At 41.0% G+C, this 24,522-nt stretch overlaps 1 protein-coding gene across 7 annotated transcripts in view; it reads left to right on the top strand.

Moving 5' to 3' along the window:
• The window catches only part of RASAL2 (RAS protein activator like 2), a 580,981-nt gene that overhangs the window by 542,368 nt on the left and 14,091 nt on the right, over positions 1-24,522 (top strand). For 6 of the 7 annotated variants that reach the window (XM_082265231.1, XM_082265229.1, XM_082265235.1 and 3 more), the window contains 5 exons: positions 5,108-5,344; positions 7,417-7,618; positions 12,348-12,547; positions 14,428-15,286; positions 18,032-18,169. In XM_082265231.1, coding sequence (XP_082121357.1) covers positions 5,108-5,344; positions 7,417-7,618; positions 12,348-12,547; positions 14,428-15,286; positions 18,032-18,169 — 1,636 coding nt within the window. The remainder of the gene's footprint in view (positions 1-5,107; positions 5,345-7,416; positions 7,619-12,347; positions 12,548-14,427; positions 15,287-18,031; positions 18,170-24,522) is intronic. The other variant, XM_082265230.1, reaches the window with a different exon arrangement.

Raw genomic sequence — 24,522 nt, 5'->3', positions numbered from 1 at the left:
GCTTTGCAGCCTGAAATGAAGACACACAGTTTTTGTTTTATCGCGCTGTGCAACTTATAACATTCAAGCAAAACCTATAACACCAACACGTCAGAATTTTTTTTTTAAAAATTCAAAAACAGAATCACGAAGTTGAAAGAAGGATTACCCCCATGTGTCAGTGTTTTGTTGAACCAGCTTTTGTTTTAATCACAGCCTTTAGCCTGTTGGGATATGTATCTACTAACTTTGCAGAGCTACTCAAGTTCAGTTAAATTTGATGGTGACAGTAGTTTGTGGACTGCAGTCTAAGTCATTCCACATATTTTCAATGGTGTTTAAGTCTGGGCTCTGACTAGGCCATTCAAGGACATTCACCTTTTTCTCCTTTAACCACTGTGTGGTCATTTTGTGCTGTGTGCTTGGGGTCATTACCACGTTGGAACATCCAAGGGAAAGATATAACACCAAGATGTCAGAAATACATTTAAAAAATTCAAAAACAGGATCTTGGAGTTAGGAAAAGGATCACCCCCTCCTAAAAATGACTTGTAAACGCAATAAGGTATTACTTATCACCTTCTCAATAGCACACAAAGCCATTTGACTTTCAGCTGTCATCAGCTGTGGTCATTTTGATTAGCTCAGAATGAACAATGCTTTCCTGGAGAATTTCAGTCCCAGGTAGTGCAACTGAAGCAAACAATCAACTATGGGTGGTAAAGCACTGTCACCCAGATAAGTGTGGACAGGCACAAGTCAGGAGATGGATAGAAATTTCAAAGGCTTTAATAAAGCCTAGAAGCGCAGTCTGTTATTAAGAAGTGGTAGGTATTTGTTACAACACAGACCCTGGATCAGGAGCAAGTCACTTTAAACTGGATTAAAGAGACCAGAGGAAACTGGTAAGAGAGGCTACCATGAGGCCTACAGCACTCATAAGTCGTTGCAGGAATTTATGACAGAGTGGTCATTGTGTGCATGTGAAATGTGACTTGTATAGGGAAGGTTGCCAAAAAAAAGACACTCCTCAAGTAAGGTCACCTGCAGTCAGGATTGAGCTTTGCCAAAATGCACCTAGAAGATTCTGAGGCCACATGGAAAACGGTGTTATGGTTAGACTAAGATTTAATTTTTTGTCTTGAATGTGGTTGTAAAGGCAGAAGGTTTTTATCTTGATGCATTCTATGCATTAAGATAAAAAAAAAACACCTATGTGCAGCAGCCCCTCTAATACTTACCTAAGGTCCCTCCAGATCCAGCGATGTTGCATCAGAGACTCGGCTGTCTGGGACTTCCCTCCTCATTTGCTGGGACAGCAGTTCAGCGCCATTGGCTCCTGTTGCTGTCAATCAAAGTCAGTGAGCCAATGAGGAAAGAAAAGTGTCGGGCCAGGCCGTGGCTCAGTGTTTGAATGGACACCGGGAGCTTCGGTACAGATGCCCCCATAGCTGCTTGCTGTGGGGGCACTCAACAGGAGGGAGGGACCCGAGAAGAGGATCTGGGCTGCTCTGTGCAAAACCACTGCACAGAGCAGCTAAGTATAACATGTTTGTTATTTTTAACTAAAAAAACAAGACTTTTTAGTACCCCTTCCAACACCAAACAATACAGTGGGTGCGGAAAGTATTCAGACCCCCTTAAATTTTTCACTCTTTGTTATATTGCAGCCATTTGCTAAAATCATTTAAGTTCATTCTTCTTCCTCATGAATGTACACATAGCACCCCATACTGACAGAAAAACACAGAATTGTTGACATTGTTGCAGATTTATTAAAAAAGAAAAACTGAAATATCACATGGTCCTAAGTATTCAGACCCTTTGCTCAGTATTTAGTAGAAGCCCCCTTTTGATCTAATACAGCCAGGAGTCTTTTTGGGAAAGATGCAACAAGTCTTTCACACCTGGATTTGGGGATCCTCTGCCATTCCTCCTTGCAGATCCTCTCCAGTTCTGTCAGGTTGGATGGTAAACGTTGGTGGACAGCTATTTTTAGGTCTCTCCAGAGATGCCCAATTGGGTTTAAGTCAGGGCTCTGGCTGGGCCATTCAAGAACAGTCACGGAGTTGTTGTGAAGCCACTCCTTCGTTATTTTAGCTGTGTGCTTAGGGTCATTGTCTTGTTGGAAGGTAAACCTTCGGCCCAGTCTGAGGTCCAGAGCACTCTGGAGAAGGTTTTTGTCCAGGATATCCCTGTACTTGGCCGCATTCATCTTTCCCTCGATTGCAACCAGTCGTCCTGTCCCTGCAGCTGAAAAACACCCCCACAGCATGATGCTGCCACCACCATGCTTCACTGTTGGAACTGTATTGGACAGGTGATGAGCAGTGCCTGGTTTTCTCCACACATACCGCTTAGAATTAAGGGCAAAAAGTTCTATTTTGGTCTCATCAGACCAGAGAATCTTATTTCTCACCATCTTGGAGTCCTTCAGGTGTTTTTTAGCAAACTCCATGCGGGCTTTCATGTGTCTTACACAGAGGAGAGGCTTCCGTCGGGCCACTCTGCCATAAAGCCCCGACTGGTGGAGGGCTGCAGTGATGGTTGACTTTCTACAACTTTCTCCCATCTCCTGACTGCATCTCTGGAGCTCAGCCACAGTGATCTTTGGGTTCTTCTTTACCTCTCTCACCAAGGCTTTTCTCCCCCGATAGCTCAGTTTGGCCGGACGGCCAGCTCTAGGAAGGGTTCTGGTCATCCCAAACGTCTTCCATTTGAGGATTATGGAGGCCACTGTGCTCTTAGGAACCTTAAGTGCAGCAGAAATCTTTTTGTAACCTTGGCCAGATCTGTGCCTTGCCACAATTCTGTCTCTTCAGGCAGTTCCTTTGACCTCATGATTCTCATTTGCTCTGACATGCATTGTGATCTGGAAGGTCTTATATAGACAGGTTTGTGGCTTTCCTAATCAAGTTCAATCAGTATAATCAAACACAGCTGGACTCAAATGAAGGTATAGAACCATCTCAAGGATGATCAGAAGAAATGGAAAGCACCTGAGTTAAATATATGAGTGTCACAGCAAAGGGTCTGAATACTTAGGACCATGTGATATTTCAGTTTTTCTTTTTTTAATAAATCTGCAACAATGTCAACAATTCTGTGTTTTTCTGTCAGTATGGGGTGCTATGTGTACATTCATGAGGAAGAAGAATGAACTTAAATGATTTTAGCAAATGGCTGTAATATAACAAAGAGTGAAAAATTTAAGGGGATCTGAATACTTTCCGTACCCACTGTATGTCTGGCAGAAATCCAATACTGCTCATTATCTAAATAACACCTTTCCTACAGTAAAACATGGAGGTGGTAATATCCTGTTATGGGGATGTTTCTCTGCAGCCGGGACTGGAGCACTTGTCAGGATAGAAGGAAAAATAGATGGTGCAAAATACCATGAAATTCTTGAGAAAAATCTGCTGCCCCCTGACAGAAAGTTGTCAATGGGAAGAAGGTTTACCTTCCAACATGGCAATGACCCAAAGCACACAGCACAAAATGACCATGTGGTGGTAAAGGAGAAAAATGTGAATGTCCTTGCATGGCCTAGTCAGAGCCCAGTCTTAAACACCATTGAAAATATGTGCAATGACTTAGACTGCAGTCCACAAACGGTCACCATCAAATTTAACTGAACTTGAGTAGTTCTGCAAAGTTAGTAGAGACATATCCCAACAGGCTAAAGGCTGTGATTAAAACAAAAGCTGGTTCAACAAAATACTGACACATGGGGGTAATCCTTTTTTCAACTCACTGATTCTGTTTTTTAATTTTTTACATTTTTTCTGAAGTGTTGGTGGTTATCTTTCGCTTGGATGTTATAGGTTGCACTGAGTAAATACAGCCTGATTTAAAAAAAAACTGTGTCTGTCTTCATTCCAGGCTGCAAAGAAACAAAGTGTGATTATTTTAAAGGGGGGGGGGAACATAAGCTAGAAGCAGATTGGTTACTATGCATAACTGCTTCAAATTTCTCCCTTTGTACTCTATCACTGTTTGGAAAAGTAGGGCAGCACTAAATTTTTCTTGCTTTCTAATGACACCACCCACCAGAATTCCTTTGCAGCACCTACTTTATACAGCACCTAATGTTCTAAAAATTTGATAACTGCAATTGACTAGCTCTCATTTGACATCATACAGGCCTGGCAGTTGGCTGCTTAGGGACCAACGACTAAATTGTAAAAGGTAGAGGCAAATGTTATATAATAACTAGTACATGGAAGTACTTCTATACCAAAAGGTGGGTTCTTTGCTTTTTAGGTATTTACCCCATCATAGGGTGAAGAAAGGAATGGGACTCTAAACCTTCACAGAAAGAATGTACAAATAAAAACAAATTTTAATTATTTTTTTAAAAAACACCTTTGTGTCATTAAAATACATTATACTATATTCCAGATATGTAATCCACATTTAGCGCATTGTCAATGCGTTTCACGATATGACTTAACTGACTAAATGTTGGTTACATCTATAGTTTGTATTCGTTTTTTGAGTAATGAAAATGTGTTGTTCTATTAGGTACATTTAAAGTCCCTTTTCTTCACTCCATCATGGGGTAAATGTTTAGTACATAGAAGTACCTGTTTAAAAGAAAAACACACACTCACAAAAAATAAGTGGCCTTGAGCTAAATAAGAGCCTGTTTCCAAAAGTGCTTCTCTATCTTTAATTGTGACGAAGTACAGAGGCACTTTAAGAATCACCCAAGTGATATTCGAGTTATGGGTTGAGTGCAGTGAGGCCAGTAATCCTCTAGCTTCCTTTAGAGGCTCTATTGATCTCCCATCCTCAGGCCCGTTCTGGCCTACCTTGGAGTTCCGTCTTATGTTTGAGTGTTTCCTTTTTCCCTGTACAATGGCTGCTATCTGCTGGTGTACAGGCCAGGGAATTCAGCGCAGAGATATCCCCACTAGAATCAGTGGTCAAGTGGTTCCACGCTTCAGTATCTACCAAAAATCGAATCCTCCATTTTTGGTTAGAGATGTATATCTGTACAGTAGCAGGGCATACTATTGATTTACCCCTCTCAAAAAATGTAAATATTCCTTGTGCCGTGAAGTTGTGTAGCTGTACAGTAGCAGGGCATATAACTGACTGACCTCTTTTTGCATTTTGTTAGTGTTTTCCCCCGGGAGCTGAAGGAGGTGTTCGCTTCTTGGAAACAGCAGTGTATTTCCCGGGGGAAGCAGGATATCAGTGAGAGACTGATCAGTGCCTCCCTCTTCCTCCGATTTCTGTGCCCATCGATCATGTCTCCTAGTCTCTTTGGCCTCATGCAGGAATACCCTGATGATCGCACCTCCAGAACTCTGACTCTAATTGCAAAGGTTATCCAGAATCTGGCCAACTTTGCCAAGTAAGTGGTTATAATGATACTTTATTAGGCATTTGCTAATCGATATTATTGACCTCTAGTTGGGATCTGTAAACAAGGAATTTATTTCTAAATATGCTGTGGAAATAATAATTATGCATAGTTACATACATACGTAAAAGGTTGAGGTATATTTGGAATTAAAGAGCATTTCCAGACAACCACACCCATTGGTGAATTCATAATCCTATCCAAAAAAATATTGTAGAGTGGTAAAGTGAGAAAATCCACTGTATGAACACTTTGTTGTCAAAAGTATTGGGACGCCTGCCTTTACATGCACGTGAACTTTAATGGCATCCCAGTCTTCGTTCATAGGATTCAATTGAGTTGACCCATCCTTTGCATCTATAACAGCTTCAAATCTTCTGGGAAGGTAGTCCTTAAGGTTTAGGAGTGTGTCTATGGGAATGTTTGACCATTCTTCCAGAAGCGCATTTGTGATGTCAGGCACGACTCTACTTCATCCCAGGAGTGTTCTATCTGGTTGAGGTCAGAACTCTGTGCAGACCAGTCAAGTTCCTCCACCCCAAACTCTCTCATCCATGTTTTTTTGGAACTTTCTTTGTGCACTAGTGTGCAGTCATGTGGAAACAGGAAGGGGCCATCCCCAAACTGTTCCCACAAAGTTGGGAACATGAAATTGTCCAAAATGTCTTAGTATGCTGAAACCTTAAGAGTTCCCTTCACTGGAACTAAGGGGCCAAGCCCAACCCCTGAAAAATAACCCCATACCATAACCCCCCTCCACCAAATGATCTAGACCAGTGCACGAAGCAAGGTCCATAAAGACATGGATAAGCATGTTTTGGGGTGGAGGAACTTGACCTCAACCCAATAAGATGACCTTTAGGATGAATTAGAGCAGAAAAGACTGCGAGCCAGGCCACCTTTTCCAACATCAGTGCCTGACCTCACAAATGCGCTTCTAGAAGAATGACCAAACATTCCCATAGACACTCCTAAATCTTGTAGACTGCCTTTCCAGAAGAGTTGAAACTGTTACAGCTGCAAAGTGTGGGCCAACTCAATATTGAAACCTACAGACTAAGACTGGGATGCCATTAAAGTTCATGTGCATGTAAAGGCAGGTGCCCCAATACTTTGGACAATATAGTGTATTTTTGGTGCAACAGGTTCACTTTAAGGTATCCCTCCCCAACCGACTATACTTCTCTCCCTTTCACTCCACCGCTGTTTTTTTTTTTTTGCCATGTAAACTTTAAGTCACTGATGTAGCCCAGTGTTTCTCAACTCCGGTCCTCAGGGCACACTAACAGGCCAGGTTTGCAAGAAAACTGAAATACATCACAGGTGATATAATTTACTGCTCAGTGATTGCAGTATTCTAGTCTGCATCTCCCCAAGGTAATACTTGAAATCTGGCCTGTTAGTGGGCCCTGAGGACCGGATTTGAGAAACACTGATGTAGCCTAATTTGGGCTTATGCATTCTCCATGAGACCATGCTGACTGTTCCATTGCTCTTACATGCAGTGATTTGCATGCTCCTTTATACCTGGAAGTACCAGGTATTTCCTTCTGTTTTCCAGTGCTGAGAGTAGTGGCAGGAGATCAAAGGAAAAAGTAAGTATTTTCCGGGGAGTAGTACTGGATTAAAGTAAACCTGTTTCTTGACCTGGTTGAGCAAAGCTCATTTTTTTTAGTTCTGTATAAATCCCCTACAGATAGAACTGGTCACCTTTTATTCTGGGTCTGACTGCAGGCTCTGGTCACATGATTCTATTCCCTGAACCCATGATCCAGTGTGGGTGAGGCTTCAGTTGAGCTTCTGAGAGTGGGTAAACCAAACTCTGTTTCACTGAAATTTAAAAGATGAAGACACTCCAAGTTAAAGGGACTCAACTGGCAGGACAGCCAACTAGACAAAAAAGCCAGCCCCCCCTTAAAAGTCCAGCTTCTTCCTTGTACTGGGACAATACAGTCCAGTGTTTGCCCCTGTGTCATTTTATATCAGATGGCATCAATAAAATACCTTACAATTGTATCTCTCCGTTATGTAGTAACGTATGTTTATTGTGCCCTTTAATGCAGATTTGGTAATAAGGAAGAATACATGGCTTTCATGAATGACTTTTTGGAGCATGAGTGGGGAGGAATGAAACGCTTCCTGCAAGAAATCTCCAATCCAGACACTATCTCGAACACTCCAGGCTTTGAAGGCTACATCGACCTTGGCCGGGAACTTTCTGTCCTACATTGTCTCCTATGGGAAGTGGTATCGCAGTTAGATAAGGTAACACATTCCAAAGACTATTCCAATTCTAGGCTCCCTTTTAATGAAAAGCATGACAAATCTGGACTAATACAAAGCAGCTCTGGAGGTCATGAAAAAGGATGTTAGTGGGATTTTTCTTTCTACACAAAATGAATGATCAGGTGGCTTCACTTCTCCATACCTAAATCTCGAAATAATAGGAAAAGTTTGGGACTTTAGAAGAGGCTTGTGACACAAAACTTGGTAAAAGGTCAATACATAATGACATATTTATTTTCCATGGACACATAACATAGCACATTGCAGTTTGTATATACGTTGGTGTGTGTATGTATGTATGTATGTGTGTGTGTGTGTATATACAGTGGGTACGGAAAGTATTCAGACCCCCTTAAATTTTTCACTCTTTGTTATATTGCAGCCATTTGCTAAAATCATTTAGGTTCATTCTTCTTCCTCATGAATGTACACATAGCACCCCATACTGACAGAAAAACACAGAATTGTTGACATTGTTGCAGATTTATTAAAAAAGAAAAACTGAAATATCACATGGTCCTAAGTATTCAGACCCTTTGCTCAGTATTTAGTAGAAGCCCCCTTTTGATCTAATACAGCCAGGAGTCTTTTTGGGAAAGATGCAACAAGTCTTTCACACCTGGATTTGGGGATCCTCTGCCATTTCTCCTTGCAGATCCTCTCCAGTTCTGTCAGGTTGGATGGTAAACGTTGGTGGACAGCCATTTTTAGGTCTCTCCAGAGATGCTCAATTGGGTTTAAGTCAGGGCTCTGGCTGGGCCATTCAAGAACAGTCACGGAGTTGTTGTGAAGCCACTCCTTCGTTATTTTAGCTGTGTGCTTAGGGTCATTGTCTTGTTGGAAGGTAAACCTTCGGCCCAGTCAGAGGTCCAGAGCACTCTGGAGAAGGTTTTTGTCCAGGATATCCCTGTACTTGGCCGCATTCATCTTTCCCTCGATTGCAACCAGTCGTCCTTTCCCTGCAGCTGAAAAACACCCCCACAGCATGATGCTGCCACCACCATGCTTCACTGTTGGGACTGTATTGGACAGGTGATGAGCAGTGCCTGGTTTTCTCCACACATACCGCTTAGAATTAAGGCCAAAAAGTTCTATTTTGGTCTCATCAGACCAGAGAATCTTATTTCTCACCATCTTGGAGTCCTTCAGGTGTTTTTTAGCAAACTCCATGTGGGCTTTCATGTGTCTTACACTGAGGAGAGGCTTCCGTCGGGCCACTCTGCCATAAAGCCCCGACTGGTGGAGGGCTGCAGTGATGGCTGACTTTCTACAACTTTCTCCCATCTCCTGACTGCATCTCTGGAGCTCAGCCACAGTGATCTTTGGGTTCTTCTTTACCTCTCTCACCAAGGCTCTTCTCCCCTGATAGCTCAGTTTGGCCGGACGGCCAGCTCTAGGAAGGGTTCTGGTCGTCCCAAACGTCTTCCATTTGAGGATTATGGAGGCCACTGTGCTCTTAGGAACCTTAAGTGCAGCAGAAATCTTTTTGTAACCTTGGCCAGATCTGTGCCTTGCCACAATTCTGTCTCTGAGCTCTACAAGCAGTTCCTTTGACCTCATGATTCTCATTTGCTCTGACATGCATTGTGATCTGGAAGGTCTTATATAGACAGGTGTGTGGCTTTCCTAATCAAGTCCAATCAGTATAATCAAACACAGCTGGACTCAAATGAAGGTGTAGAACCATCTCAAGGATGATCAGAAGAAATGGAAAGCACCTGAGTTAAATATATGAGTGTCACAGCAAAGGGTCTGAATACTTTGAACCATGTGATATTTCAGTTTTTCTTTTTTAATAAATCTGCAACAATGTCAACAATTCTGTGTTTTTCTGTCAGTATGGGGTGCTATGTGTACATTCATGAGGAAGAAGAATGAACCTAAATGATTTTAGCAAATGGCTGCAATATAACAAAGAGTGAAAAATTTAAGGGGGTCTGAATACTTTCTGTACCCACTGTATATATATATATATATATATATATATATATATATATATACACATACACACAGATGACATCATGGCACATAGCAGTATATGGTAATGTGAGTCAATAATACTCGATGTTATAGTATATTTAAGACATGAATGCATCCAAAAGGGCTCAACGTGTTTCTTGGATTCGCTCCACTTCCTAAGGAGCGATTTAGGTCTTAAATATACTATGACACAGAGTATTATTAGCTCACATTACTATATACTGCAATGTGCCATGATGTCATATATGAATTGCAATACATTACTGGTGTATATAGTTATAAAACAGTTAATACCTTTGTATGGTCAAACTGCAAAATGCTATGTTATGTATTCATGGAAAATAAATATTTCATTATGTATTGACCTTTTTTCAAAGTTTTGTGTCACATGCCTCATCTAAAGTCTTAAACTTTTCCTCTTATTTATTGAAATCAGAGACAGACAGAAGCATTTTCGGTCTTATTTTTATTAAATGTTTGATTTAAAAAGCCAAATAATGGTAGGCATATCAATGAAACCACTTGCTGACCACAAAATATGGTTATAAGGTGGCAGAGTGGCTCTTCTGTGCTGGATGTGATGATGCATTTCTGGGTAGGGGGTGCGCGCTGCTTTTGCTGTGATTAGTCACAGCAGAAGTGGATCAGCCGGTGCCAACCAATGGATGCCCGCTGGCACCCACTGAACAGCAAGGAGAATGACAAAACAAAGCTCTCTCTATGTAAACAAGGCGTAGCTCTGTCCTGTCAGCAGTGATGTGCTAGATTTTGTTTTCCTGCAAAGCAGGGAATAAAATCCAGCACATCCTTTAGGCCCCTTTCACACACACTGTCCGTTCAGTTCATCAGTTCAGTCACGTCAAAATGTATCAGTTTTTCATCCATTTGTCATCCGTTTTTCGTCAGTTGTTATCCGTTTTTCGTCAGTTGTTATCCGTTTTTCATCAGTTGTCATCCGTTTTTCATCAGTTGTCATTCCGTTTTTCATCAGTTGTCATCCGTTTTTCATCAGTTGTCATCCGTTTTTCGTCCGATCCGTTTTTTTGATGGATGAAAAATAGGGCATTCATCCGTTCAAAAAACGGACATTGACGGAAGCGGATGAAAACGGATGTTAACTGATGATCATTCCTTTGTCATCCGTTTTTACATAAAGATACATTGATGTCTGTTTTTCATCCGTCAACGGATGGATGAAAAACTGACAAACGGACAGCATGTGTGAAAGGGGCCTAAGTAAAAGTACCACATAGTAAACACAAAAACACTGGTGAGGCACACATTTAAGCCTTTGATCGCCTTAGATGTTTAACCCCCTTCCCAACCAGTGTCATTCGTAAAGTGACAGTGTATATTTTTAGCACTGATCACCGTATTAGTGTCAGAGGCTCCCACAAATTTTCAGTGTCAGATTGTCCACGGGGATATCGCAGTCCCACTAGAAGTCGCTGATCAACGCCATTATTAGTATAAAAAAATAAATAAAAATTCAAGTATATATACCACAGTTTGCAAACGTTTAAACTTTTGTGCTAAATTATCAATATACACTTATTGGGATTTTCTTTTACCAAATATATGTAGCAGAATACATATTGGTCTAAATTTAAGAAGAATTTATTTATTTATTTATTTATTTTATTAGATAGATTCTATATCGGAAAGTAAAAAATATTGGGTTTTTGCCAAAAAAAAAAAAAAGCTTATGATCCTGACAAGTAAAACTAGGATAAACTTTTCAATGTTCACTATCATGTGAATTGGTGAATTTGAGGGTAGTAGTGTCACTTCCGCCTGAGGACCAGACATGCCTTTCAGGGAATAAGGACCCTGGACAGACACACTCATCTATGTTAGCAAAGCCGGCTACTATGGACTGAACTGTTTATAGGCAATTGGTACAATTAACAATCATTTCACCATAATACTAAAATCTGTTAAAAATATGAATTTACAGCATGTATTAACCAGATTCTTTTCCTTAGCAAACATTGGTAAGTTGAGTGTTAAAGTGGACAGTACTGGATTTTCCAACAAGTGATCTATTTTTTGCTGTGTTTTCTGATATGCGGTACTGTCGCTATAGCTATGTTGTGATGTCTAAACCCCCTCATTACCTCACTGGTTGATGTGTCCTTTTCTGATCACCTGGTTTACATAAAGTCCACACATGTCTTGCCTTCATAGATCATGGGCAATGGTGTCTCTAACAGACCAAAAAAAGAACACCTGGCTGATTCCTTGGATCCCTGTTCCTTCTATTAACATAGTTTACCTTCCTGTCCTCCCTCCTTTGTCTAAAATGTGCGCATGCTGCTGTGTTTACCCTTTAACCCATGTAATATCTGTTTGCACACACAATCCTTTTCCTTCTTCTTTTTTGCATTTTGTTGTAGTACATAGCTTTGCATGTCCGTTTTGAGTTGGAATGGCCGTAGTTTTAGTTATGTTAAGCATGAATTAATTTCTTTCTGGTTTTGAGCAATCCTAATTTCTTCTCTATTTCCTTTTCTCCCCTTCCCCCTTTTCCTACCCCGATGCCTGGCTGCACCCCGTCTTCCTCCATCCGTCACATCGTGGTTGATAATTCGGCTCTACGCTCATGCCATGCGCTCACACACTCATATGAAAAAAAAATGTTTAAAAATAAAAAAACACCTGCCCTCCGAACCCCTCCTGGCCTTCCCCATCACTTTGGCGGATGTTTCCACGCATATTATCCAATCAGGGTGAAAATTCCTTCCTACAGGCCACCGTGGAAAAACTGGGACCATTGCCGCGCATCCTTGCTGACATCACCAAATCTCTGACCAATCCCACTCCCATCCAGCAGCAGTTACGACGGTTCAGTGAGCATAGCTCCAGTCCAAATGTAAGTGGAAGCCTCTCTTCTGGACTTCAGAAGATTTTTGAGGATCCCGCTGACAAGTAAGTATAATTAATTTTTCATTTGTAGTATGACCATACTGAATAACTGATTTTTCAAACTCCTACATGCAAGTTTCTGTTTTATTGATCTCTAGCTTAGTCTGTTGCCTAACCCATTCACTGTGTGTGCAATTTCTTCAAATCAGTGCTGGCTTTACCAATTGGCAAAGAAGGCCTGTGCCTACAGGTAGCCAGGACATAGAGGCATTTTTTTACTCTATGGTTATTGGCAACACATTTGTTTTCCATCATTAACAAAAATACAGTAGTCTGTAAAATTTATCCTTTTTGCCCATTATTTCAATATTCTAAGCCAGTAAAGCAGGAAAACATTCTAAAATAGGTCAACCTAGCAGAGATGTTTCACTTTGGACAGTAAGGGCTCTTTCACGCGGCCGCTCCGTGTGAAAGCTCCGCTGCGGGACTTTTTTTTTTTTTCACAGAGCGGATGACCTTTGTGTCATCCGCTCCGTATGCCCGCATATCATCCCATCCGTTTTTTTCCGCTGACATCCGATTTTCCTTCCTTTCCGTTTTTTGAACGGAACAAAAATAGGGTTCTGTTCCGTTCCAAAAAATGGAACAGAACTGAAAGGAAGAAAATCGGATGTCAGCGGATGGTATTCCGCTGACATCCGCAATGCCATAGACTTACATTATGTCCGCAGATCATCCACAAAAAAATAGGATGATTTGCGGACATACGGTGCGCCCGTGTGAAAGGGCCCTAACAGTTGTACTCATGCTGGCTCCACTAATTAAAGACCATTTTTACAGAGCTCAATAACTCAAGTAGAAAATTGCACACAAGTAAATGAGTCAGAGAAATAACTTATCAGTGAAGAAAAAGCGGCCCCCCTTCAAATAATTGTTAAAGGTTTTTAAAAGCAAACAACTCAAAAATAGCATTGATTTCAATACATTTCAAAAGCATTTGATTATTAACCCTTTTGTGACCAAGGGTCAGCAAAGCCTCCTCATTTAGCCTAACATGGTTTTGCAAATTTTCAGTGTTTTTTTTTTTTTTTTTATAAAAAAAAGCCCGCTCTTTGTTGTTTTTTTTTACAGGAAAATGCAGGTGTGGAAAAAAAAACATTTTAATTTGGTTTTATTATATTTAAAACATTATACTATAATGACAATTTAATTACATTTGACATTAATATTATTCGTAAACCAGCGTAAATAGTCATCTTCAGTCTGAAGTGTCATCTGCAGGCTGAAGGTATATTTTGCGAGTGCAGCCTGTATGTGATGGCTATGTCATAGCTGACAATAGTGATCATAGTAATGATTTGGAACCACTGTGATTAGTTCGCAAATGTTAAAGAAGACCAGAGCTGTCGCGTAACCGGTAGCAGCTGCTCACAGTTTCAAAGATTTATATTCCCTCAGCATGGGGCTTTGTGCAAAGCAACGTCACCTATCACATTGCATATGGGGAAGGGTTCAAATTCCCTTAGTACTTAAAAAAAAAAAAAAAATTGCTATGCAAAAAAAACATTTTTAATTCCAGGTTGCTCATGTATACATTGGATAGTTAGAACACAGTTTAGCCTCTTTTTTTGTTTACCAGTGCAAATAGCTATATAACCTGTAGATTTTCCCTTGAATGTCCCTTTTTAGTGAATGCCTGTTTTTTTTTTTTTTTTTTTTTTTTTATATATAAACTTCTAAACGCTAGTTGCTGTGCAGTACCCAGCAAAAGAAATTAGATGCCAGAATTTGTAAGCCTATTATGTTATTAAAAAAAAAACAGGTCTTGAAATAATGCCATCATAAACTGTTTTTAGGATGAAAATGTAGATAATTTTCACTTTCCTTCTGACAGTTTTCAAGCTTAGCAAAGTGACCATGCAATTTATTTTCTTATCTTGTAGTGACCTTCTTAAGCTAAAGTCTCCAACCATCGAAACTCCAGACTACTTCAGGGGGAAGACCCTACTGCTTGTCCAGCAGGCCTCTACCCAAAGCATGTCTTACTCGGATAAAGATGAAAGAGAAAATGTGCTTGCTAATGGACGTAGTGTGTCCTTAATGGACCTGCAGGACTCTACTGTGAATCACAATGAGCGTTCCGCTGTTGTTCAGGAGCCGCCTTTGCGTTTAACTGGCAGCCAGTTGTCTATTGCACATGTAGCCACCATAAAGCAACTGCGAGACAGCCAGAGCACACCACAGAGTGCTCCTCAGGTCAGGAGACCCTTACACCCAGCTTTGAGTCAACAGAACAGCTTGCAGCCACTGTCTTTCCAAAACCCTGTTTACCATCTCAATAACCCTCCACCCACCATGCCCAAGGCTTCAGTGGACTCAAGCCTTGAAAACTTAAGCACTGCCAGCTCACGGAGCCAGAGCAACAGCGAGGAGTTTATTCTTAGTGGACCCAGCAATAGCAGCATGGAAGACTTCACTAAAAGGAGTACACATAGTGAGGACTTCAGCAGGCGGCACACCATGCCTGAAAGGCCCATTCCTATAGCCCTGCCGCGTCAGAATAGCACGGGGCAAGCCCAGATCCGTAAGACTGATCAAGCAGCTCTGGGTGCTCGAGCTAAGGCCCCACAGTCTTTGCCACACAGTGCCTCTATACGTAGCACGGGCAGCATGTCTGGAATTTCTGCCACACTGCTAGCGGAGCCTGTTCAGAATGGGAACCGGTCCAGACAACAATCAACCTCTTCCCGCGAGAGTCCTGTACCAAAGCTACGAGCCGTTCATCGCCAGCAAACACAGCAGGTGAGCAGTCTTGTATTGTGTTCCAGCAAAAAAAAACTGGACTATAGTTATTGTCATATGAAAATGTTAAACTAAGTGTGAGATGGAGACGTGTTCCTTAATGCTTCATTTAACTTTTATTGCTGCCCCTGGTATGCTTGTCTTTAAATCTTAAATCATTATTAACCAAATACGTCTTGACCTGAAAAAAAAAAAGATTTATTAAAATCTGTTTCGTCTTGAATTCTGCGATATTGTTTCCACTTTTCCCATGTAGAATTCTGCTGCATCTGCCTCTTCCTCCTCTGTACAGAATATTCTGAGTCCATCTCTGTAATGGTAATGAACCTGTCCCTGTATAGAAATCTGCAGTGTGTCTCCTCTCTTCTCTGTGCAGAATATTCTGAATCCATCTCTGTAATGGTAATGAACCTGTCCCTGTATAGAAATCTGCAGTGTGTCTCCTCTCTTCTCTGTGCAGAATATTCTGAATCCATCTCTGTAATGGTAATGAACCTGTCCCTGTATAGAAATCTGCAGTGTGTCTCCTCTCTTCTGTGTGCAGAATATTCTGAGTCCAACTCTGTAATGGTAATGAACCTGTCCCTGTATAGAAATGAACCTGTCCCTGTATGGAAATCTGCAGTGTGTCTCCTCTCTTCTCTGTGCAGAATATTCTGAATCCATCTCTGTAATGGTAATGAACCTGTCCCTGTATAGAAATCTGCAGTGTGTCTCCTCTCTTCTGTGTGCAGAATATTCTGAGTCCAACTCTGTAATGGTAATGAACCTGTCCCTGTATGGAAATCTGCAGTGTGTCTCCTCTCTTCTGTGTGCAGAATATTCTGAGTCCAACTCTGTAATGGTAATGAACCTGTCCCTGTATAGAAATGAACCTGTCCCTGTATAGAAATCTGCAGTGTGTCTCCTCTCTTCTGTGTGCAGAATATTCTGAGTCCAACTCTGTAATGGTAATGAACCTGTCCCTGTATAGAAATGAACCTGTCCCTGTATGGAAATCTGCAGTGTGTCTCCTCTCTTCTCTGTGCAGAATATTCTGAATCCATCTCTGTAATGGTAATGAACCTGTCCCTGTATAGAAATCTGCAGTGTGTCTCCTCTCTTCTGTGTGCAGAATATTCTGAGTCCAACTCTGTAATGGTAATGAACCTGTCCCTGTATAGAAATGAACCTGTCCCTGTATAGAAATCTGCAGTGTGTCTCCTCTCTTCTCTGTGCAGAATATTCTGAATCCATCTCTGTAATGGTAATGAACCTGTCCCTGTATAGAAATCTGCAGTGTGTCTCCTCTCTTCTCTGTGCAGGGTGCTAAAGAACGCTATCTGCTCTTCTTTTCTACTTTATATGTTTATTACTGACAGTGAGGCTGATTGTTTGTGTGAGTGATCGGTATTATAAAATTATTATTTTTTTTTATTGGTTTGGTAACATTTAGGAACTAGTTATTTTGCAAGAGTAATTATCCTATTAAACCTATGGAATGAAGAAAGTCTAGAAAATGTTGCGCTCATCATAGTCACTATTTATTGCTGCTTAAGTAATGCTTTTAATTTTTACTGCTCCCATCTCTTCCTGTGTACTTCATATTAATGTAATAAAAGTTTGCATTATTTTAAGTTTCTAAGGCGATCCAGTATTTTGTTTTTGCTGAGATCATAAACACAAGTATTCAGTAATAAGTGACAAACATTTGGTCATAAAACTATATAAAATTCCAGTGTGATTGCAATTGTTAATTCAGATTTAGCATTGCTTTTGATGATCTGTTTATGCATTAGCGCCCTCTAGAGGCTTTTCTACAGGTAACACACAGAAACTTTTATTTAGAATAATAGATCTTAATTGCCATATTTTTGGGGGACACATTCCTCCTTAGATGTTCTAAGGGTACGATATCCTGCAAAATATTATGTCAAAGGACCAGAGGGCACTATATACCCAGTTATATGAGCTTCAAAAAAGTCCATTTAGTGGCGTTACATAGTTAGAGTGAAAATAGGCATGAGTCCATCTTGTTCAACCAGTCAAAAAAAAAAAAAAAAAAAGGAACAATAAAAAAAACCTCAATTTACACCGTCCTATACTCAAAGATGATCCAGTTGAATGGACTTGAAAAAGCCCATTTAGTGGCGTTACATAGGTTGGTTGAACTAGATGGACTCTTTTTTCAACAAAAGAAAAAACATCCATATGCTCAGAGTCCTATACCCAAAGTTAATCCAGTTGAATATACCCAAAGTTGATCACCTGGATAAGCTTTGGGTAAAGGAATGGGTAATTCACAATGTTTGTTTAATGTTTGAAAATGTATCTAAAACATGCAATGTCCTGCTCCTAAAATGCATGCAAGTGATGTTCGCATTAATGGAGTAGTATAGATAATACATATAAGGCCTTTTATAACCAGCCATTTTTGGCCTTATTCGTAAAATTCAAGCTGCCCTGGTATGCTTGGTTCCATATTTCTGAGTAACCGAGAGCTCAGTAACACAAAGCATCAGCAGGTAAGCCAGGCAACTAGCATTTTCAGAAGGAGAGATCCTCAATGGCAGCCTATATACGACGGGTCTTCAAAAAGTGTCTGCACTTTTTTATTTTTATTAGAGTTTAAAAAAAAAAAGTGGAAAAATTTTGAAGAACCTCGTACGTCTATTATGACTGATTTATCTCTAATCAGTAGGAGTAGACCAAATGTAAATATGGGAAACAAATACATCTGTTCTTTACTACTGTTATGATTTGCAGGTACAGTCTCCAGTGGACTCAGCCACAATGTCCCCAGTGGAAAGGACAGCAGCCTGGGTGCTTAATAATGGTCAATATGAAGATGAAGAGGAGGAAAACGTGGACCAAAACAAAGATGAAGCCAAACCTGCTGAGAAGGTAAGAGGCCTGGGCAGATTAAATGCCTAGATTATTTTGCTTTATATGGTAGATGTGGTTTTTTAAAAAGAGTTTAAATTAGCGCTGCTTCCTTAAATTAATAAACATGTGAATATTACATAACGTGTATATACAATCAATAATACATACAGGCCCGTCGCAACAAGGCAGGCAAACCAAGCAATTGCTTGGGGCCCCGAGCTGGCCTGGGGCCCCAAGACAACAACTTTGTCAGTCATCTATTTCTCCTGGATATAAAATGTACAGCGGCGGACTGAATCGGGCACTCCGGACATGGTGTATATGACGGACGATAAGTAGTGGACGGAGGGGAGGGGCCCGGGGCTGATTCAGTGTGAGGAGGGGAGCAGGGGAGGGGCCCGGCGGCGGCGCTGCTTCTGTGTGAGGTGGGGAGGGGACCGGTGGCCGTTGCTGCTTTAGTGAGAGGAGGAGGAGGGGCCCAGGCTAGCGCTGGATTTCCATTGGTAGTGGCTAGTTCCTGCCCAGTAGAAGGACCCTGGTGATGTCACAGACCATGTGACTGTTTGGTCACATGGTACAGAGAAGTACAGGAAGTGAATGGAACTCATCACATCCCATGTGTCTGCTCTGCAGTGAAGGTCTGTTCCCGGGTTTTTTTCTGCTTCATCTTCTGCAATCTATGCCAAGGAGGGGGGGGATGTCTGTATATGGGGGGGGGGGGGTGTCTGTATATGGGGGAGGGATGTCAGTATATTGGGGGGGTGTCTGTATATGGGGGGGGTGTCTGTATATGGGGGGGGTGTCTGTATATGGGGGAGGGATGTCTGTATATGGGAGGATGTCTGTATATGGGGGGGGATGTCTGTATATGGGGGGGGGATGTCTGTATATGGGGGGGGGAATGTCTGTATATGGGGGGGATGTCTTTATATGGGGGGAGGGATGTCTGTATATAGGGGGGGATGTCTGTATGTAGGGGGAGGGATGTCTGTATATGGGGGGGGGGTGTCTGTATATGGGGGGATCCAGCTCAACTCAATGGTCTCTCCTCTGAGGAATAATGTGTGTATTTGCATTATCCCACACAATTTTAATAAAAATATATGAATCATATATTTTTCATATTTTTTATTAAAATTGTGTGGGATAATGCAAATACACACATTATTCCTCACAGGAGAGACCATTGAGTTGAGCTGGATTTCACATAGAGGCCATATGTTACAAGAACTACTCACAATCAAACAGAAACCGCCAGGGATCGTCAGTATGCGACGCTGACAAGCCCCCGCACACAGGACACCATGGAAATATATATATATATATATATATATATTATACCTTTTAGCTGATAAAAAAAAAAAAGGCTTTGCGTGTGTGCGGGGGGTCGGGGGGCCTCCATGTCCATTTTGCTTGGGGCCCCCAAATTCCTTCAAACGGCCCTGAATACATAAAGTGCCAGTGCAATCAAACAAGCAAAAGTCCTTCAATAATATTATAGTGCAAAGTGCTGGTGATGTCTTCTCAAATAGGATTCAGGTGACGCTCCTGAGTCCCTTCTCCCCAGCAATAAGATCAAAATCAGCGTGGTATATGGATGGATGGATCTAGCTCCTTCCCTCTTAGGCAGTGTACAAGGCTCTCAGCACAAAGATGGTCAGCAGTAAGATCAAAATCAGCGTGAAATATGGATGGATCTAGCTCCTTCCCTCTTTGGTAATCTACAAGGCTCTCAGCACAAAGATGGTCAGCAATAAGATCGAAATCGGCATGGAATATGGATGGATGGATGGATCTAGCTCCTTCCCTCTTTTGGTAATCTAAAAGGCTCTCAGCATAAAGATGGTATACGTTCCAATAAAGAAAGAGATGATCATAGCGTAGTACTGTTTTACCTTATTAAAAGATTAAAAGCATAAATCCACTAACAACAGTGTTAAAATTTCCGAGCATATTAACCATGAGAATTGCCGCCGCAGCGTTCCTATCTGCTGTCAGTTTGGCATGTTTATCTTTTCCCCACTTTTGATGCTTTCAGTTCAATTTTGTGATTTGATTCACTGACTGCCATCAGTTAGCCGAGAGGTGTCCTGATCAATGTTCCTATATGTTTAAGCCTGGCCCTTGGCTGTATGAGGTGTGGATATCTTAGGGGACTGATTCACAATGAGATCTAAGGCTGAAGAATAAAAGAGCTGGTATCCCATGTTACCCTGGGACACCTAACTCTGTGCACTACATCTACCCCCCAGGGTAAAATCTAAACCGACTCAGACATTCAATAAATGTATGCTAAAGCCAGCATTACTACATTCTACTTACCTGCTACTTATCCTTTTACACCATATAGGTTAGCATATTAAAAAAAAAAAAGCTGCTCCTAATTTATTTGGAACACAATCGCAGTTCTTTTGCAATTAGAAGGTCCATTGTTGGTATAGCTTTAAGGAAGTGGGGAAAATTCCTGGGATCCTTGCCCTTCTATTTTATTTCTACTGGCCTTATCCTTATTTCCAGTGGTCCTTAAAGTATGATTAAAGGCAAAACTTTTTTTTTGGATAGAGTGGAGAGGGATTAGAATGGCTGTCTGTTTTTCATTACTGTCTGTGTCCCTGTTAGGGAGATTCACTCTTTACCATTATCACTGAAAGTAAAAGAAAATCCAAAAATTTGGGTTGCTCCAGAAAAGTAATCATTGGGGGTCCCCATGTAATTTCCTTAATTTGCAGGATTTTCCTTCTCACTTCCTGTTTTGGCTATGGGATAAGAGGTGAAGGTAAAAAGATGGCAAGAATAAGCCTTACAAAGGTTATAACCCTTCCTTCCAGAAAGAAAAAAAAAAGGTTTGCGTATAATTCTACTTTAAGCCCTCATCTCATTTACCTAGAAAATGCTGTCTTATAGTGGATAAAAGTGTTGAAATGTCAGGTTTCTGTGATGTAAAAAAAGAGACAAAGATAAATAATTTCAGAACTTTTTCCACCTTTAATGTGACCTCTAAACTGTACAACTCAATTGAAAAATAAACCAATCTTTTTTTTTTTTTTGGGGGGGGGTGGGGGGGAGTAAAAATAAAAAAAAATAAAATGCGATTGCATAAGTGTGCACACACTCTTATAAATGGAGCTGTGTTCAGAATCACATTGAAACTCATGTTAAATAGAAGTCTGTACACACCTGCCATGAATTAAAGTGCCTCTGATTAACCCCAAATAAAGTTCAGCTGTTCTAGTAGGTCTTTCCTGACATTTTCTCAGTCGCATCCTACAGCAAAAGCCACGGTCCCCAGAGAGCTTCCAAAGCACATCAGAGGGATCTCTTTGTTAAAAGGTATCAGTCAGGAGAAGGGTACAGAAGAATTTCCAAGGCATTAGATATCCCATGGAACACAGTGAAGACAGTCATCAAGTGGAGAAAATATAGCACAAGACTGACATTGCCAAGAACTGGACGTCACCCCAAAATTGATGAAAAGAGAAGAAAACTGGTCAGGGAGGCTGCCAAGAGGCCTACACCAATATTAAAGGAGCTGCAGGATTATCTGGCAAGTACTGGCTGTGTGGTACATGTGACGACAATCTCCTGTATTGTTCATATGTCTGGGCTATGGCGTTGAGTGGCAAGACAGAAGCCATTTCTTATGAAGAAAAACACCCAAGCCTGGCTAAATTATGCAAAAACCCATCTGAAGTCTCCCAAAAGCATGTGGGAAAATGTGTTATGGTCTGATGTAACCTTAGTTGAACTTAGTTGAACTTTGGCCATAATTCCAAAGATAACAACACTTTACATCACAAAAAGATCACCATACCCACAGTGAAGCATGGTGGTGGCAGCATCATGCTTTGGGGTTGTTTTTCTTCAGCTGGAACAAGGGCCTTAGTCAGGGTAGGGTAGAGGGAATTATGAACAGTTCCACATCCAGTCAGAAATTGGCACAAAACCTTCAGGCTTCTGCTAGAAAGCTGAACATGAAGAGGAACTTCATCTTTCAGCATGCGAATGAACCAAAGCATACATCCAAATCAACAAAGGAATGGCTTCACTAGAAAGAGATTAAAGTTTTGAAATGGCCCAGCCAGAGCCCAGACCTGAATCCCATTGAAAATCTGTGGGGTGATCTGAAGAGGGCTGTGCACAGGAGACACCCTCGCAATCTGACAAATTTAGAGAGTTTTTGCAAAGAAGAGTGGGAAAATATTGCCAAGTCAAGATATTCCATGCTGATAGACATAGTGCTGTAATAAAATCAAAAGGTGCCTCAACAAAGTATTTGTTTAAGGTGTGCACACTTATGCAACCATATTATTTTCGTTTTTTATTTTTACTTCCCTCCACCTAAAAGATTTCAGCTTTTTCAGAGCTTTTTTCAGAGTTCTACAGTTTATAGGTCTCATTAAAGGTGGAAAAAGTTGTGAAATGATTTATCTTTGTCCCATTTTTCTACATCACAGAAACCTGACATTTTAACAGGGGTGTGTAGACTTTTTTTATCCACTGTAGATGCTCATGTTGAGTGGGGGAACATTTAGGTTTCACCCAGGCTTGAAAAGTACATACACATGCTGTAGCGTATTCCCTTTGCACATTTAGGATATTTGCCTGGCATCATGTTATGCTTTTGTAAGGGGTCACAAACTACAAACTTGGTGCAATGTGGGAAAAGTTTGTACCACATTTTACAAGGAAGTGGTGCTGAAGCTGAAAAGAGCAAATTGTATGTAAAATTCAGGTCTGGTAGCTGTGTGATTGATAGAAATTCTTATACCTTAAGCCTTGGAACGCGTTGTAAAGAATCAGGATTTTGCAGGTGGTGAGCACAGTATTCTTGCTCAGCCCTGCAGTGTGAGATTACCCCTGACATAGAGGCCCTGGTCTAGAGACGTCCGGTGAGTAGGGAGGCAACAGGGGAGCACCATCTCATGGAGCACAAATTATTGGAGCACCACAGCACTTTCTTTTATATTGCAATTTATGAACTGAATTTGAAGGACTATATCACATGCACATATTGCACTAAGGATTGTACGGTTAGCACTTGGCACTTTATTTTATTTTTTGTGTATTTTATTGTTTGCATTGTATATTGCTATTAATTCAAGTGGGTCGTTTATTAAGCAGCGCTGACACACACGTATTTACCCTATAAAGCTAAAGGAATGAGAATGACACAAATATTCATTTTTCACAAAGTCTGCTTCTTCAGTGTTTTTAGATCTTTTAGTTAGATGTTACTATGTTATACTGAAATATAATTACAAGTATTTCATAGGTGTCAAAGGTTTTTATTGAAAATTATATTAAGTTTATGGAAATAGTCAATTTTTGCAGTGTCGGCCCGTCTTTTTTAGGACCTCTGCAAATCGCCCTGGCATGCTGTCAATCATCTGGGCCACATCCCAACTGATGTCAGCCCATTCTTGCATAATGAATGCTTGGAGATTGTCAGAATTTGTTTTGAGGATTGAGCACAACTTCTAAGTGGGATTAAGGTCTGGGAGTTTCCTGGCTATGGACCCAAAATTTTGATGTTTTGTTCCCCAAGCCACTTGGTTATCAATCTTGCCTTACAGTAAGGTGCTCCATCATGCTGAAAAAAGGCATTGTTCCTCACCAAACTGTTCTTGGAAGGTTGGGAGAAGTTGCCCTCAGAGGATGTTTTTGTACCATTCTTTATTAATGGCTGTGATCCTAGGGAAAATTGTGAGTGACCCCCACTCCCTTGGCTGAGACACAACCCCACACATGAATGGTCTCAGGATGCTTTACAGTTGGCATGACGCAGGACTGATGGTCCTTCTCCGGACAAGGTTTTTTCTGCATGCCCCAAACAATGAGAAAGGGAATTCCTCAGAGAAACAGACTTTACCTGAGTCCTCAGCAGTTTGATCCCTGTACTTTTTGCAGTCTGTCCCTGATGTTGTTCCTGGAATGAAGTGCCTTCTTTGCTGCCCTTCTTACACCCGGCCATCCTCCAAAAGTCTTCTCCTTACTGTGCGTGCAGACGCACTCACACCTGCCTGCTGCCATTCCTGAGCAAGCTCTGCACTGGTGGTGCCCCAATCCCGCAGCTGAATCAAATGTAGGAGACTTTCTTAGGCGCGCTAAAGCCTTATTCACAAATATAGTGGCAATGTTTTTGATGGGATTAAGTTAATTTTCATAACAAAGAGGGACTTTGCAATTCATTTTAATTCATGTGATCACTCTTCATAACATTCTGGAGTATATTACCATAAAAAAAACGAACGCAGCAGACTTTGTGAAAATTATTATTTGTCATTCTTAAAACTTTTGGCCACGGCTGTATGTGTGTATGTATGTATGTGTGTGTATATATATATATATATATATATATATAATTATGTATA

The sequence above is a fragment of the Pelophylax lessonae genome (genome assembly GCF_965119305.1).
Source record: "Pelophylax lessonae genome assembly, chromosome: 8".
Taxonomy (NCBI): Eukaryota; Metazoa; Chordata; class Amphibia; order Anura; family Ranidae; genus Pelophylax; species Pelophylax lessonae.
This window is presented reverse-complemented; position numbering and strand designations above follow the sequence as displayed.